The sequence below is a fragment of the Dryobates pubescens genome, chromosome 2 (genome assembly GCF_014839835.1).
Source record: "Dryobates pubescens isolate bDryPub1 chromosome 2, bDryPub1.pri, whole genome shotgun sequence".
NCBI lineage: Eukaryota > Metazoa > Chordata > Aves > Piciformes > Picidae > Dryobates > Dryobates pubescens.
The window spans coordinates 45,273,336-45,289,240 of record NC_071613.1 but is presented as its reverse complement, the minus strand read 5'-3'; the positions used below and the strand labels follow the sequence as shown (position 1 = coordinate 45,289,240).

General features: G+C 47.8%; 1 protein-coding gene across 1 annotated transcript in view; it reads left to right on the top strand.

The window, feature by feature from the left end:
* The window catches only part of ITGB5 (integrin subunit beta 5), a 64,566-nt gene extending 52,355 nt beyond the window's left edge, over positions 1 to 12,211 (top strand). The window contains exons 11-15 of the mRNA XM_009904393.2: positions 5,149 to 5,371; positions 6,081 to 6,184; positions 9,074 to 9,190; positions 10,935 to 11,101; positions 11,648 to 12,211. Of these exons, the coding sequence (XP_009902695.2) occupies positions 5,149 to 5,371; positions 6,081 to 6,184; positions 9,074 to 9,190; positions 10,935 to 11,101; positions 11,648 to 11,743 (707 nt within the window). The 3' untranslated portion in view covers positions 11,744 to 12,211. The remainder of the gene's footprint in view (positions 1 to 5,148; positions 5,372 to 6,080; positions 6,185 to 9,073; positions 9,191 to 10,934; positions 11,102 to 11,647) is intronic.
* The last annotated feature ends 3,694 nt before the right edge of the window (positions 12,212 to 15,905 follow it).

Here is a 15,905-nt window from a genome sequence, read left to right as displayed (position 1 = left end):
CTGTATTTCTTCTTCTCTCATAAGCAGATGGTTTTAATGCTAACAATGCACAAAAGTTGTGGCTTCTGCATTGAATGTCTCCAGATGATGGGCACTGCAGCCAGGGTTCCTCAAAGGGATGGCACCAGGGAATCAGGAAATTACTTGCCATAACTTATTTCTGTTAGGTGGTTTTTCTGTGGGGTTTTTTGTAGGTTGAGGGGTTTTTTGTGTCTGTTTTGTTCTTGTTTGTTTGTTTGTTTTGAACTAGCTGTTCAAGTAGCCAAAAATGACAAAAGCACAGTGTTTTGAAGGCCCTGACACGAAGCCTGGATGTGAGCAGGGAGGCACAAAAATAAGTTGCTTGCTTTATTTGGAACAAAGTCAAGTATGACCTTTCCTCTCCTGAGTGCTCAGAAAACAAGGAACTGGCTTTAAAATCCTGAGGACTATCTTTCTTTATTTTTTTCCCCTGTATGGTAGGCACATCAATTTAGTTTTCTAGGTGGGGGAAAAAAGGGAGTGTTGTAGGGGCTTGCTTTCAAACCCTTTCTCCTGCTGCATATAGGCTGGGATAATTTTTTACTTCTTTTGAAAGAAAGATGGTATTATTTTGCATAATGTTGTGGTTCTTCCATAGTAGGGGGCTTTAGGAAAGCTGTCAGAAGTCCTAGTGACAGGGCTGTTAGTGTGTTGATTTTCAGCCCTCCTGGCACAGCAGCAGTCGGTGCAGTTCCTAAAAGGCAAGGAGTTGCCATGACAGACAGATGGGCTGTCCTGCTGAGTGCTTTGCCATACAGAGTCCTGCTTTGCAGCTTGCTGTCAGGAAGCCTGGGATGAAATCAGGGTCAGAGACTGGAAGTTCCTGCCAATAGCTGCTATCTCTGTTCCTGCTCGCCGGCAAGGACCCTGCTCAGTGACCAGAGCCACAGCAGTGCTGCTGTCAGGCTGCCAAGCCAAGCTTGCATGGTGCTGGGGTGAGAGGGCAGGGGGCTTTAGTCCATGGTTATCATCCTGGCAGACAGTTGAGGGGGAGAGGCAGAGGTGACTGGGGGTGAAACAAGGACGGTCGGGTGTCTTGCCAAAAGCCTTTGGAGTGACAGTGAGACATGCAGCCCAGACAGGCTATGGCAGTGGGCTGGGGATGTATTTTGGGGTGGGGTGAGAGACAGAGGGACCAGCTGGGCTGCAAGCCTCAATCTGGGAAGAGTGCATCCAAACAGCAGTGCATCCTGTGGCTCCTACTCTGCTGGATCCCAGACTATTCCAAACTTTCTGTGGGGACTGTTCTCCCTCCCCAGAAGCATTGCTTTCCTCTGTTACACCCTCCCAGCATGTTTCTGCAGCCACTCTGACATGTGTTTTTTGTTAGCCCCCCAACAATCACGAGCTGGCTGGAAAATATATTATCATATTCAGAGGGAGCATTTAATTTCCCAGTTAGACCTGGATCTTTTAAATATCTAAGCTTGTCTCATTTCAAGGATGGGGACAGAAGAAAACATCTCTTGTTATGCTTGGAGAATGTAATTACTGTCTTTTGGCCTTACAAACCTGCTTTATTTCTCTAAACTCAAAGGGTTCCAGGAAGGTGAAGTCCAGGGTGAAGTTCTGCACTCTAAGACTTGCTCTGGTGCAGAAGTGTCTTGAAACACACCCTTCTTGAGGACACATTTTCATCTTGGAAATGAAACTGGGAAGTGAAAATAGGTTCATCATCAGCATAGTGGTGGAAGGCTTACTGCAGGCATGATCTTACATGGCATATAGACTGCTGAACCACATCAGCACTGTGTATGACTGTAGGATAGCTAAGGCTGGTAGCATGCAGCACATTTTACTGCAAAATAGGAGAACCGGGTAGCATTCTGCTACAAACCTCAGCTCTGGGTCATCATCACCCAAAGAGTTGCTGCTGCATTGCCTTGAGGCTCCTCTCAGGTGGTCCTCTGAGCGAGAGAATGAAGTGGATTCACATCTCCAGTGCTCCAGGTGGACATCATGGCCGTATGAGAAATATAGCCCACTCACCACATTTCTCTAGTCTTCAGGCTGTGTGGGAGATAGGTGGAGAGCACCAGAAGTGGAGCTCCTGCTGCCTGCAGGAGTGGCCACTCAAGCTGACGTCAGGCAGTGAAGATTATAACACCTTTGCCGTTAAAGGTCAACATGGAAATTCCCACTCTTGGCACATTGCCCATGGAGAGCTTCAGCTAGTGACTTCTTGCACGTTGAGCCAGTGTGGCTGAGGCAGAAAACATATTTCAGCCCTCCTACAGAAGGGCTTTTTCCTCATCCCCTTCAATAAATGAAAATGCCTGCTTTAAATGCTGCTTCCTAAATTTTCCAATCACAGTGGCTTAGTAAGATGCATTATTTGGAAATGGCTGTTTCCCTTTCCTGGAACAGTCATTCCAGGCTCCATCCCCAGCCTGCCAGGTACTGGGAGGGAGGTGCAGTCTTTCTAGCCTCCTCAGCTGGCTTAGCACTGACAGCTTTAAACCCTGGGGGTTTTAATCTAGGTGATGTGAATGCAACCAACTTGCTTCTCTTGGCCCTCACAGCTCAGCTTCAATCAGGAGCACGTTTACTAAATGTTACAGACATGGATTCCCAATGCCAGCTGCTTTGGATTCCCTGAGACAGTGCCCATTAAAGAAAACCATGATTTACATCTAATTTGGACACATGCAGTGCTATGGAGACACCAAACTTACTGTGTGTGAAAGCCTGGCCACTTGCACTAGTTGCAAATAAAAGCCAGCCACCCCGTTTGGTTTGCTTGTGGAGTGGAGGGCCCCAAGCAGCAGCACTGCTGAGTGTAGCTGTGTCCACAGGCTCAAACACAGAGCATTGTGGAGAGAGGGTAAAGCAAACCTGTCTGCACTGATGTGTCTGCAGAAAGGGCAAGGCTGTCATTGTGAAGGCAAACAGAGAGAGGGATCTTTAATCTCCATCAGATGTAGGCACGGATGGAGGTCACCTCTGGAGATCTTGTAAACATAATCTCCTCTGTCTAGAAATGCTTGAGTTTGCAGGCTGGATCCGAAGCAAACGGTGGGGGTGCAAAAGAGGCTGTAGGAGGGCAACTGGAACATATGAGATGCCTGGTAAAACAGAAGGTGTTCCCATGATTTCTGGCAAGGGCTTGACAATCCACAGCCTGTCTGGTAAACTCAGAGCCATAGGAGAGGAGGGAGATGAGCGGGTTTGTGCCGATGAAAGAAGCATGTATATAATTTGCCTTGTCTGAGGCGCTTGAGGCTGTTTATAGTGGGAAAGCTGAGCTGTAATTAGGTTGCTGATGAGCCTTGTATACAAAACCTTCAGCTCTATAAACTATGCCTTCAAAGGCAGCCCTTCTCCTAGGGACCAGCCAAGGAAGAATTTGAGCAGTATTTCCAGGGAGCTGATGGATGCTTTTCTCAAACCAGATGCCCAGCAGCCAGCCACTTAACTTGCCATCACTGAAAGCTTTGAAGCCTGTTGACTTACTCAGCCCTTAGCTAAACCCCAAGGAGATGCTTCAGCAGAGAAGTGCCCTTCCTGGGTCAGTTTCTTCATCTATCTTTGCTGAGAGCTGTCATGAGCCACTCCCTGGGAGAGGTTCAGCTGCTCCCAGCAGCCTTCACAGTACTGGCTGGGACATACAGGTCTTTCTTGGACACAGGATGGTGCTTTTTTCCTTTTATTCTCTTTTAAGATGTTTTAAGGTTTTCTGGAGTATTTCTGAAATCAAACTGTTAGGAAAGAAGGGTTGAAAAGAGCTAATGCCATGGCTGACCTGCCAAGCTTTTTTTGCCACTAACCCCTGTGCTTAAAAGCAGCAAGGAAGCACTGTTCCGTTCTCATCTTCATATCTCTTCATGTAGACAGAGAAAGAAGAGATTAATTCACACAAAACAGCCCAGTACATTTGGAAGCCCTCACAGGAGCCCCCTTTTTAACACCATTTGGAGGGCTTAGCAGTAGTATTGATCTCCAGAGCTCAGGGTCCACAGTGGACAAGGAAGCCTGGAGGAGGAGAACATTTCTTGTTGAGTGGTGTGGCCTGGAGAGGGTTAGACTGGAAGTGTAATGAGGACTTGGGCCCACATTTACTGACACAGTGTCTCTGCTAGGAAAATCCAGTGCTGTAGCAAGACTCAACAGAAAACTGGCTGCAGTCTGGCTGTGCCACCTCCTGTTTGGCTCATATGCTGAGCAGCAGGATCGCATCAACACAGTGGCATCCTCTGGATCCCTGAAGTGTTTGGCTGCCCAGTGGCATGCCTCTGGGATGGACGCATCTGTTTTCAGAAGCAGTGTTTCAAAAGCTGCTGCCAGAGACCCTTTGTCAGCCTGAATATTTTTGCTCTTCTAGTAGCAGTGGAAATAACAGTGCTGAGCTGCACACAACAACCCTCCTGGCTCAGTTATGTACCAGGGATGCTGCTCACTTTAGGAGGAGGTGGGAGGTGTAGTACTCTGCAAAGCCCAGTTACACAGCATTAAGCAGAGCTGGGGAATATTCAACCTGAGAGTAAGAAAGGCTGATGACAACACATGGCTGAAACATGCTCTCATGTTTGCTTGTTGGTGACAAGAACTGTGTGGTGGCGAGCCAGGAAGGTGCAAAAGGGTGGCCTGAAAAGAGGGGCATACTTGAGAACCCTCATTTAGAGAGAGGAAAATAAGAGTAAGAAGTTTGACACCTGGCTGAAGCATGTGGTTTACTGTTGTGCTTGGGCTCTGCAATAGCAAATGGTTCATCTTCATGTGGACTTGGGGTGGAAGTCATCTTCCCTGCCTGTAGGCTGTGCTTGCTCAAAGAGAGCTGCCCTGCTCTCCCTGTGGTCACCATCCCTGCTAGTATCTCCTAAGGGCAGTCTGTGCCCCTGTTCTGGCCTCCTGGTCCCTCCTAGCAAACGAGAGGTGCCCATTTGTCTCGAGTGCCTCTAGAGAGAAGCTGGAGGAGCTGTGGGCAGGTATTTATAACTGCTAACTGTAGATAAGAATTTGATATCTAGATGTTTCCCATTGCCATCTGTTTGTTACTCTGCCAAGCAAAGTATCTCTGGCAGCTTTTCCTGCTGGACTGACTACTGTTTTTTCCTGCGCGGGCATATCCGCAGTGCTCAGCGCTGTCCCAGGCTGCTGCTGACACCTCCTCGCTGGTTTTGCCTCCAGGTCACGGAGAGTGTCACTGTGGGGAGTGCAAGTGCCACGCAGGCTTCATTGGGGACAATTGCAACTGCTCCACTGAGACAGAGGGCTGCGTCTCCAGCGATGGGCAGATGTGCAGCGGCAGGGGCACCTGTGTCTGTGGCAAGTGCCAGTGCACCGAGCCTGGGGCTTTTGGAGATACCTGTGAGAAGTGTCCCACCTGCCCAGGTGTCTGCAGCACTAAAAGGTACCCACAGAGGGGCTCGGGAGGGACATCTTGCTGGTAGGGAGGGCAGGTCTTTAGTTCCTGGGAGACTTCTCAGCTAAGTAGTTACTCCTTGTTCATTTAACAGGGGTGATTAGCCCTAGAGAAGTCTGCTGCTGCTCAAAGTTCATGCTAAACAACCTGAGAGTATTTCAGGTAGAGAAGCAACAAAGGTTTCTGCCCAAGTCCTTGTGCAGGTTTATATCCCTGTACATGTCCAATGCTGTTCCACTTTGCTGTCAACTCCAGTTTTGCTGTGCCCTGAGCTGCAAATACCTGGGCCCAGAGAGCTGCAAGATGCAGATAAGGGAAGGACAGGGATGATTGCCTGCCTTGTAGGGATGAAGATGTCCTGGGTGTCAGCCTCAGACTGGCACAGAGCAGCAAATCTGTCTGCCTTAATCTCAGGAAGGATGGATTTTGCAGTAGGTGATTGTGGCATGGGGCACAACATACTGCTGGCATGCAAAGGGCAAACATACCCCAACCTACCAGCTGTTTGCAACTTCATTAAATCCACCCCTAAGAATAAATCCACCCTTGAGCTGGAGGTTCTTGACCTTGAGGTTCCTGTTTCCTTGTAGTGCAGATGTGCAGGTTTCAGACCAACACCCAGGGAGTCCCTTTGAAGATCTGTCTTTATGAAGTTTCTGACAGGTCCTTAATTTTCCCCTTCTGTGTCTTTCTGCAGGGACTGCATTGAATGCAAGCTATTTAACTCAGGAAGACTGGCTGATAACCAAACCTGCCAAAAGCACTGCAAGGATGAGATCATCACCACTGTGGATGCTCTTGGTAAGTAGGCAGCAGCAGGACTGCAGATGATGGGAGCCCATGGCTGTGGCATGGAACTTCTCTTAACCAGATCAAGACATATTTGTAAAGAAAGCCTCAGGTAAAACCTGGTGCTTAGAAATATAGATGTGTATGTAGTGTGCAGATGTGGTATGTGTGAGCCTCATTCCAGGCTGTAATCTACATTTAAAGTAATAAATCCTTTGATTTTTAAGTAACATCTTAAAAGCAAGGTGTGTGAGGACCACTGCTGGCAGTGCAAGGAGCAAAAACAGTAGAATAAGGATCAGATAAAACAGATTAGATGAGCTGTGGGAGAGTAACAAAGGACTAAGTATCACCCAAAAAAGGCATTCTCTAATTGTCTCATTTCTTTGGTGGAACTGACTGCTAAAAGTTCCTCTGGCAAGTTCCTCTCCTATATTTTGTATCCTCTGCTGGAGGTCACTCCACACCTGTGTCCCTTAGCAGGTGACTTTTCCCCTCTTCTTTTGAAGCTCCATTTTGGGAGTCCCTGGTTTCTCTTTAGTGAAATAGAGGGGACCCAAACTGTGGCAACTTTAATCCTCACCCTGGCCTTAGTTGTACCCCTTGGAGGGATGAAGAGAGATCAAGCAGAGATAAATTGCTATCCACATCTGACATTTCCTCATCTTCCCATAATTTATAGAGGAAGGAGTGCTCCCTTGCTCCCAAGCTGCCTGCAGGCAATGTTTTTCCCATTGACTCCTCTCATATCCAGTGTCTAGCTTTTAAATTATGACCAGTGGGGTTTCCTACCTTTCCCTTTGGGACACTTGCTCTAGTTCTCTCCATCCTCCCTACAGTTTAGTGGGGAGCACACCTACAGCAGCACACTGTGAGAGGTTACAAGGTACTTACAAACCACAAAGTTCCTTCCTGATGCCTGGCTGCTTGTGTTTCTTAGGAGCTCATTTCTCCTGTCTGGGTGCTGCACCATGCCAAAGCTAGCTATGTGCTGACTGCACCCTAGGAGATGAGACTGGGCTGTGGCTTGCCAATGTCCTGCATGGCTGAGAGAGGGGGAAAAATGTAAAAAGGGCTCAAATTTTAGGTTTGAGACATTTTGGGGAGACCCTTATTCTTCCACTGAACTATTGTAGTCAGATTGCAGGTGGTGCTGAGCTCTTGGTAGCTCAGGGCACTCTGCAGCTACTAGGGAAAGGTGTAAAACTAAATATTCCTTGTGAAAGTGCTTGGAGACTATAGACTTCTTGACAGGCAGACTCAGCCAAATGCTGGTGTTCCTGTATGTAGCACTTGTTAAAAGTCCCTGCTGAGAGGCTGAATGCTGATATTTGTCACAGAAGACATAGGTCTGCATTGTCCTGGATAGGATGGAAAACAGCTGTACCTGAAGGAACTGCTGCCCAACTGAGATTTGCTCTTTAATTCTGAAGGGTGTCAGTCAAGAAACATGGGAGTTTTGTCAATATTAATCTAATTAGTACTTTGATTTGTAACAATCTGCAGTTCTCCTGCCCTTGATACTACTGTGTAGGCAGAGCAGGTTCTCCTGTCCGAAGGTAGGAACAGCTGGGGTTTGTCCAGGATCCCAGTCAGGACCCATGAGAGGGACAGTTGCATCTGGGCTCAGAGCTGTTGAAATGGAGACCATTAATCATTCTACTTAAAGCAGGTCAAAGGCATGAAAAGGAAAGACAAACAGACAGGGGAGAGATAAGGGGCTGTAATAGCAGTGGTCATTAATGTGACCATTTTTCAGCATGACAGACAGGAGGAGAGCTGTGAGAAGCATTTTCCAGGTGCCTAAGCTAAGGTCATGTCTTTGCCAGCCAGTAGCACTGGCTACCCAAATCCCTTCCTCTCCCTTGAAACTCAGCCCACACAGGCCTACAGAGATGTGCTCCTGCAGAGGTTCCTGGCATGACCAGAGATGCTGCTCTATCTTCCTCCAGGCACTGTCTCCACAGCAGGCACACCCCATGAGCTGTGTTTGAGCAAGGTGGTGGCTCTGCTGAAATCACCCCTGAAGCTAGAGCTGCAAAGCTCAGACAATGGCTTTGCTGAATCTCTGTAAACGGTTTTGTGGAGCAGCCTTCCTCAGGAAGCATCTTACAGTGACCAGAGCAGCAACAGCCTTTGTTTGCTGCTATGGTATGTTAAACAAGCAAACAAACAGCGTCTGTATGGCCATGGGAATAAAGTAGTCTCAGCTGTTGCAACTCCTCAGTCTCCACATCCTTCTGTCCACCCAGCTCCTCCCTTCCTCTTCTGGAGCTGGAGCTGTTGAGCGCAGCTAGAGTATGAGGCAGGAGTGGACTGCTGCAGCTGCTGGCCCCGTCTGTGTCCTAGCAGGCTGAGTCTGTGCCCTTTGCTTTCTGTTCAACTTTCACCCTTCAAGGAATGTAGCAAATTAAGAGGGAAATGGCACTTATTGCCAAAGTGGACTTGTGTGAAGGAACAGTGTATGTATGTGTGAGGTTGTGTCTCTGCCATGCTGAGTGCCACCTTTTCTCGAGCAGAAGGTCTGGGTGCTGCTCAGTTGCAACTTGTGTGAACCTGCTGCTTTCCAGGCTTGCTCCCCACTTCTCCAAACCCAGATGTCTGTGGCAAGCCCAGCTCAGCTTGCAGAGGAGAACTGTACTGATTCCTAGTATTAAACCTGCCAACTATTACCCAAGTACCACAGTGCAGCTTTATAGACATCCTGTTGACTGACTACAATCATAGCCCATAATCAAGTGAACCCATACTATCACAAGTTGTTAGGGGAAAATTAGCCTGAAAAGAAGAGAGTGGTAGAAGCATTTGTGTAAGAAATTAGGATACAGAAGTTCTGTAGTCATTTATTTTTTTTAATATAAATAGCAAAATAAAACTTTGTGACTCTGCATCTTGTTCCAGAAACAGATGACTCGAACGCAATCCTCTGTGCCTACCCAGTGAACAACTGTGTCATGAAGTTCACCTACTTGGAGCTTCCCAGTGGGAAATCCAACCTCACCGTCCTCAAGGAGCCAGGTTGATTTCCTTTTAACATGTTGCCTTGGGAGAGGTGATGGGATACAGCTGGGGAGCCTGGCAGGTTGTAGAAAAAGCTGATTGCACTGCCTGCAGAAAGGCATGCAGGAGCAGATCAACCAGGATGATGTAAAATAGTGTTTTACAGTGCTGAAACATAGCTCCAAATGCTCCCAACCTGGTTAAAAAGGACAGTGAGAGTCTGGGCAGTGCATTTAAACATTAATAGGGCAGTGTGAAGGCTTGGTGCTGAAAACCTGGGTTTCTTGATCACCTGGCAGATGCTTATAGAGGTAGCTGTTATTATTGTCATGTTTCTGCCCTTTTGTTTGAAACCCAACAGTGATGGATTTTATGCTCCTCCCTAGTATACCACATAGGACAGACAATCTTTCTTTTGGAAATGGACATGTAAGGCTGCAAAAATAAGCAGATATATTCTCTTCAGCTCTCACTTCTGTCAAATGCAGACAGCTTTTCTGACCATTACTCTCCCAAAGCCTGTCTGAGTGTACTACATGAGTGACACAACAGTTATTTCACCTAACACAGCCAGCAGAGCTTTCTACTTGCTTGGGGCAACAGGAGGGAGAAGCTTAAGGGAGCTAGGTCGATCAGGCCCTCATTGATTTGTTAGCCATAATCCAACCCATTAACAGGCCAGCAATCCCTTGGAGGCTCCAGCTTTGTAAAAGCCTCTCTTGGTCCTCCTTTACTACTAAAAGAGTACCAAACAAAATGCTTAAGCAACACTTGGACTATATTAGAGTCAAGCTCTAATTTTGATTACAAGAGGCTGTGGTGGGAGAAAGGCTGTGAAACATGCACTTGAGCCACCAGCATTGCTAGCAAACAACCAAAGAGCTTTCTGCCAGCTTGGGATGCTGAAATTAAACACAGCCTATTTACACAGCAGAAAGCATGCCAGGTTCTGGTTTGGAGATAAAGGTAATGGGAGGGGAAAAAAAAAAATCAGAAGGGGCATCTGATGCTGCTGCTGGTTAAGTCAGGCTGTTAGGAAAGCCCCACACAGCCTATGGAGTTCTGCACTGCCGAAGAGCCAGCTCTGGTCCGGGCAGTGTAAGGGCTGTGTCCCTGTTCCCCTCCCCAGGCTGCTGCAGGCAGCTGTGTTTCCCAACGTTATTTTAATCGTGTGCAGTGCAGTTTCTCAAAGCAAACCCCATGTGGTGTTGCAGGACGAGCTGGCAAGCACCCAGCAGTAACTTCTTGCAATCTGCTCTGGTCCTCTGAGGCACAGGCCGGTATGGGAAAGCCTGAGATACCACACGTTGTATTTGATTTGTGCAGTGGCTTGCACTTAATTGAAAGACCAGCTGATTAGGTGACAGTTAGTGCACTTGCTTAAAGTGCCTAGTGATCACCTGTCTCCACTCGGGCCAGGAGTTGAGCTAGCTTTTGCCAGAGGCACTTTAACCCCGTGTGGGTCACCTGGCATTAAACCAGGCATCACTGTTTGATGGTGGCACTGCAGCACTATTCTTCCCCTGAAGTGTTATGTGACATCCTGTCTCTGGTGACATCCATGAGATGTCCAGGAACTGATTTAATAAAAAAATCCCTTTGGTTTCAGAGAGGATGGTTGCTTTTTTAAACTTGGTCACTGCTGCTGGTGCTGCCCTGAGGTCACTTGCTCAGTGGCTGTGGTGCGATTAGTAACATCCTGATACCCTGATCCAGGATACACTCACAGCAGAGCTAATTACCTTCTGCCCCTGGTTACCAGAGTGCAGCTCAGCCCCCAGTGCCGTGACGATCGTGCTGGCAGTGATTGGCAGCGTGGTGCTGATCGGCATCATCCTCCTGGCGCTCTGGAAGCTGCTCGTCACCATCCACGACAGACGCGAGTTTGACCGGTTCCAGAGCGAGCGCTCTCGGGCCAGATACGAAATGGTGAGCCTGAGGTGGGGGTGCTGCTGGGGTGCCCTGGCAGCAAACAGCTCTGCGGGGACTGGGAAGGGTGGCAGGCATGAGGGATGTGAGTGCTTGTGTCCTGTGGTGGTATGGAGCAGAATTTCAGGGTCTGGCAAGTTGCACTACCTCTCCCCTTGGGAAGTTACAGCTATTCTGCCACATTATACCCAGCCTTCAGTTTCATCGTGTATTCCCCAGAAGGGCAGGAGAGCTGAAGGTGGTGGGGGAGCAGGGATTGAGCTTTGACTCTGGAAACAGCCAGATTGGTCATGTCTGCAAGAGAGCCCATTTGGAAGGCTTTGGGTGGGGTTGCCCAGCATTTGAGGGCATCGCCTGTGCCTGCAGACAGGATGCAGCATGGGTCTTATGGACAAGCTATGGACAAACAACACTGCTTTTGGATCTGAATACACATCTCAGTCAAAGTCAGGCACAGTGCTGCCTCCAAATGAACTGGTGAAGAAAAGGGGGATTATACACTTCTTTCCTCACCTTTGCTCTTTTTGTCTGCTTATTTCTCCAAAGGCATCAAATCCTCTCTACCGAAAGCCAATTTCCACACATAACGTAGAGTTCACGTTCAACAAGCTCAACAAGTCTTACAATGGTACAGTTGACTGATGGGGCTTCAGCACCTGGGACTGCTATGGACAATTGCTTGACTGTGTGTGCTGCTTCCCCACTTGAAGAAGAGATCCTCTTCAGGGGTAAGAACCCCTTATGACAGGACTGGTCGATGACCCAAGGCTGTTATTTGCACAGTAAGGAGAAAAGTCTGGTTCGTTCCAGAGGTACGGACGCAAAAGCAGGCTGTGCCCGCCTGTGCTGATGGACTCTGAGCCATGTGTTACTCCATGCCCCAGCTTTCTGGATGTATTAAACCTGCCAACTAAGTCAACCAAGTGCCATATTGCAGCTTTAGAACATATCCCATTAGAAAGAGTGACTAGTTGAACATCAGGGGAACCCATGCCATTGCAATTTGGTAGGGGGGCAATTAGCTTACAAAGAAGAGGGTGTTGAAAGAATTTTGTGTATGAAATTAGGATACAAGAGTTCTGCAGTCTTTAGGATTTTTTTTTTTATATTAAAAAAAAAATGAAATAAAACTATTGTTCAAATATGATGCTGTGAGTGGAGTTCATTCTTTCCTTGATGAGACCCTCCCCCACTGACAGGCTGAGCTGGGGCTTGCTCCCAAAAGTGCAAGAGGTGTTGCCTGGCAGCCTTGCCAGCCAAAGCATGGCTATAAAAATAGGAGCTGGAGCAGCACTTACTGATGCAGAAGGCATGTTGATTTTATGCCCTGGTGTTGACCCAGGGTAGGGAGTGCCACAAGGAGTTCCTGCTCTGTGCTGGCAGTGTGAAACAGATGGGGTGTCCCTGCCCATAGCAGGGAGGTTTGAACTACATGATCTTTAAGGTCCCTTCCAAACCAGACCATTCTATGAAGGTCGTGAAGTGGGAGTTTGGGCTGAGGAAACTGAATTCAATACCCATTTCTTCAGGTACACAAGTAGGCATCTGGCCTGGGTGCCTGCAGGAGGAGGCTGGGAGATAGAGCAGCCCATCCAGACCTCTGACTTTTTACCAGAGAACTATTGCTGTGGGGTCCAGCAGTAAAAGTGGGGAAGGGCTGAGCTTTTGTTTGGATAAAGCCTAGTGGTGTTCCTTCACAGCATACATTCTCCACCCCCCACCCCTCCCCCTTATTTGTTCTCCCAGAGCTGGAGCTGGGGTTTGGGTTACCCTGGCTGACAGATGCAGCTTCAAACCCACAGTGACTGCAGTGAGGCTGCAGCCACCTAAAGTAGAGAGAAACTGGAGCAATCGCTACTGCCTGCTTTTATTTCCCAACACCACCCCCCCACCCCCCCTTCTTTTTTTTCCCCTTTTTTTCTTGTCTCTTTGCCCTGAAGTGATCATGCAAGAGTCAGCTCGAGGAAGCTTGCCAGGGAAAAGCAAAACCAAATGGTGTTCATTGTTTTGACTTGCTCTTCTCACTGGAACAGGGCCATGGGCCCATCCTTCCGGATTGTTTTTTTCCTTTATTTTATTTGGTTTTGCCTCTATAAACAGTAGCTCTTATTTGCTCAGTGTAAACAGTGCTCCTTCAAGAATTTTAAGGGGTCCCCCCCACTCCACCTACCAGCAGCACTGAAGAGAGGCAGCAGACCACACTAAAAATAGCACTAAATAGGGATTTTTTTTCCCAAAGTGGCACCCTGGCAGCATCAGCACTGCTAAGGTGAGGTTAAAAAAAACTCCAAACCTTGAGATGAATGAAAGCTGTATCCTGTCTTCCCACTTGATGCCACTAAGTCTACTCTAGCAGAGAAAGAATCACAATATCACCAAGGTTGGAAGAGACCTCAAAGATCATCAAGTCCAACCTGTCACCACAGACCTCATGACTAAACTATGGCACCAAGAGCCACGTCCAATCCCCTCTTGAATGCATGCATCCTGAAAGCAAGTGCAAGGGCAGGCTCTGTTTAAAGGCTGGTGCTGCTTTGACACCTGTGTGGGCTGGTGACTATGGTGCTTCCCTGAGCACTGCAGAGGGGCAGCTCTTCAGAACTCCACCTTTGCCACACAGCACTGAACTCCAGGCTGCATTTTACAGGCTGAGATGGTACATATACCTGAAACCAGTGCTGCTGCCTGGGAAGGGGCTTCCACGGGGCAAATGCAGCTTTTGTGTGCCACTGCCTAGTGCCAGGCTGGCAAGATAGATGTCATCACTATCACAAAACAAAAAGCAGAAAACAGTCAAAAAAATAACCATCACATGTAGACAGAGCAAGTTTTAGCTTGGTTCCTGTGACTGCCTCACAGAAGCTATACTGCCCCAGGCAGGGAAAGCAGGAGCAGGAAGGAAAGTGAAGGGAAAAGAAGGCTAGGAATGTTTTAAACCAGCTTAGCCACCAAAGCAGCAGACATTGTGAATACAGCTCTGCTGCAGTTAATTTGCAAGGGACCAGGCAGTTTAAAAACAAAAACTAACCCCTCTGTGGTCTTCCTTTGCATGCCAAAAGGAAAGGCACAAGCGGTGCCCTCCCTTTCCCTTGCAGATTACCTTTACTCTGTGGCATTTCCCAGCAAGCTGGGTTAGAGCTGAGGGACCAGACAACCAAGGCAGCCACAGGGAGATGAAATTTGAGTCATTGCTAAGGGGTGGTTTGGGTAGGGAGAGTGCAAGGGAGGAGACCAAGAGACTAGGGTTAGATCTGCAAATGACATCCCTTTGCAAAGACTCAGCTGTAGAGCAAACTGGTCTGCAAAGTAGTCAGGGAGTAACATGAGACAAGAGTAGCTGAGGGAAGGGTGCTATAGACCAGGAGCCCAGGAAAGTGTAAGGGAAAAAAAAGGAGGAAATAGGCTTGATTGTAGTCAGCAAACAGCATCTTGCTGCCCAGTGCCAAGCAGTACAGAGCAAACCATGGGTGTCCGTTCCACAGGGAGAGCAGCAGCCATGTCTGGCACAGGAAAGCTTCAGTTTCTAGGGTCAGGCTTGCTTCATGTTACTTCTACTACCAGGAGATACTGAAGAAACATTATATAAACTTTAAAAAAGAACCAATTTCTTGGTTTTATTTTTTCCTACACTCTGCCTCCAAATTTAGCTTCTCCACAAGGTTGCATCCAAAAAAAAAAAAGACACACACAAAAAAAAGGAAATGATGCTAAGAGCAAGAAGGCTTTGTTTGAATGTGTAAGCAGTCTGCTTTTACCCTTGCAAGGTTACATTGCCAAATGCAGTCATGGGAATGGTGTATTTCAGTCAGCTCCAGTTTATTTGTGTCTCAAAATACAGGCAGCCTGACCACAGCTAGCATTCCTGAATGAAAACTACAGCAGAAGGCATTGAGGGGTCACATGTGATGGAAAGCATCAGCACGTGTCTAGCCAAGCTGGAATCCGGATGCCATTGCGACACCAGCTCCTCTTGCTTTCCCAGCCAGAGGCTTCTGCCACATGGCCATGGAAGCTGGAGCTCACCCGTGCGTTCTCCCTGTGCCATTGTTGTTTCTGGGGTGAGAGTGTTGTACCACACCTTGGGAAAAGTCAAGGCCAGTGCAGCATTATTTGCTTTAATTGTGGAGATGCACTGTAATCCTTTGCTATAACACAGGCTGAGCAAACCCTGCTCACTTTGCACCTGTTTTGCTCTCTAGGGAGGGGTGAGAACCTGCTCAACAGCTAAAAGCAAAGCCCAAGCTCTGGAAGATAAATGAATGACACTCTTGACTCTGTTTAACCTTGCATTTCTCCAGCCACGTGGAAAGCAAAGGAGCTAGTGGTCACTGAGATGGTTTGCGGGAAACAGAGTCACAGTCACTGACTGTTTCTGTGGCCCAGCATCAGCTTTTGGCCTTTATATTCCAGCATTATCTCCATATCTGAACACACATTGAACTGGAATTGGCTTGCTCCTCTACCTGTTCTTCACTGCCAGCCTGCAAAAAGTCAAAGCAAGACAATACAACAGAGGCACAGGGGTGTATTTCATCCCATCCCTTTCTCTGTGCCCACTGGACGCAGTGTGAGTGTCCACAGGACACACTCTTATACAAAGTTCTCCTTCGGGCTGTCACAACCCAGAGGATGACAGCCCGCAGCTAGGCAAAGGTCACAACCATGGGTTCGCAGGACTCCATCAAGAACAAGAATACAGAAGCTTTATTTCCTAAATTATTGCATTTAACTACAGATCACCACTCTCAAGGCAAGTACACTCATGATTAGTACATTAACTACAAATTACTACTGTAAAGCAAAT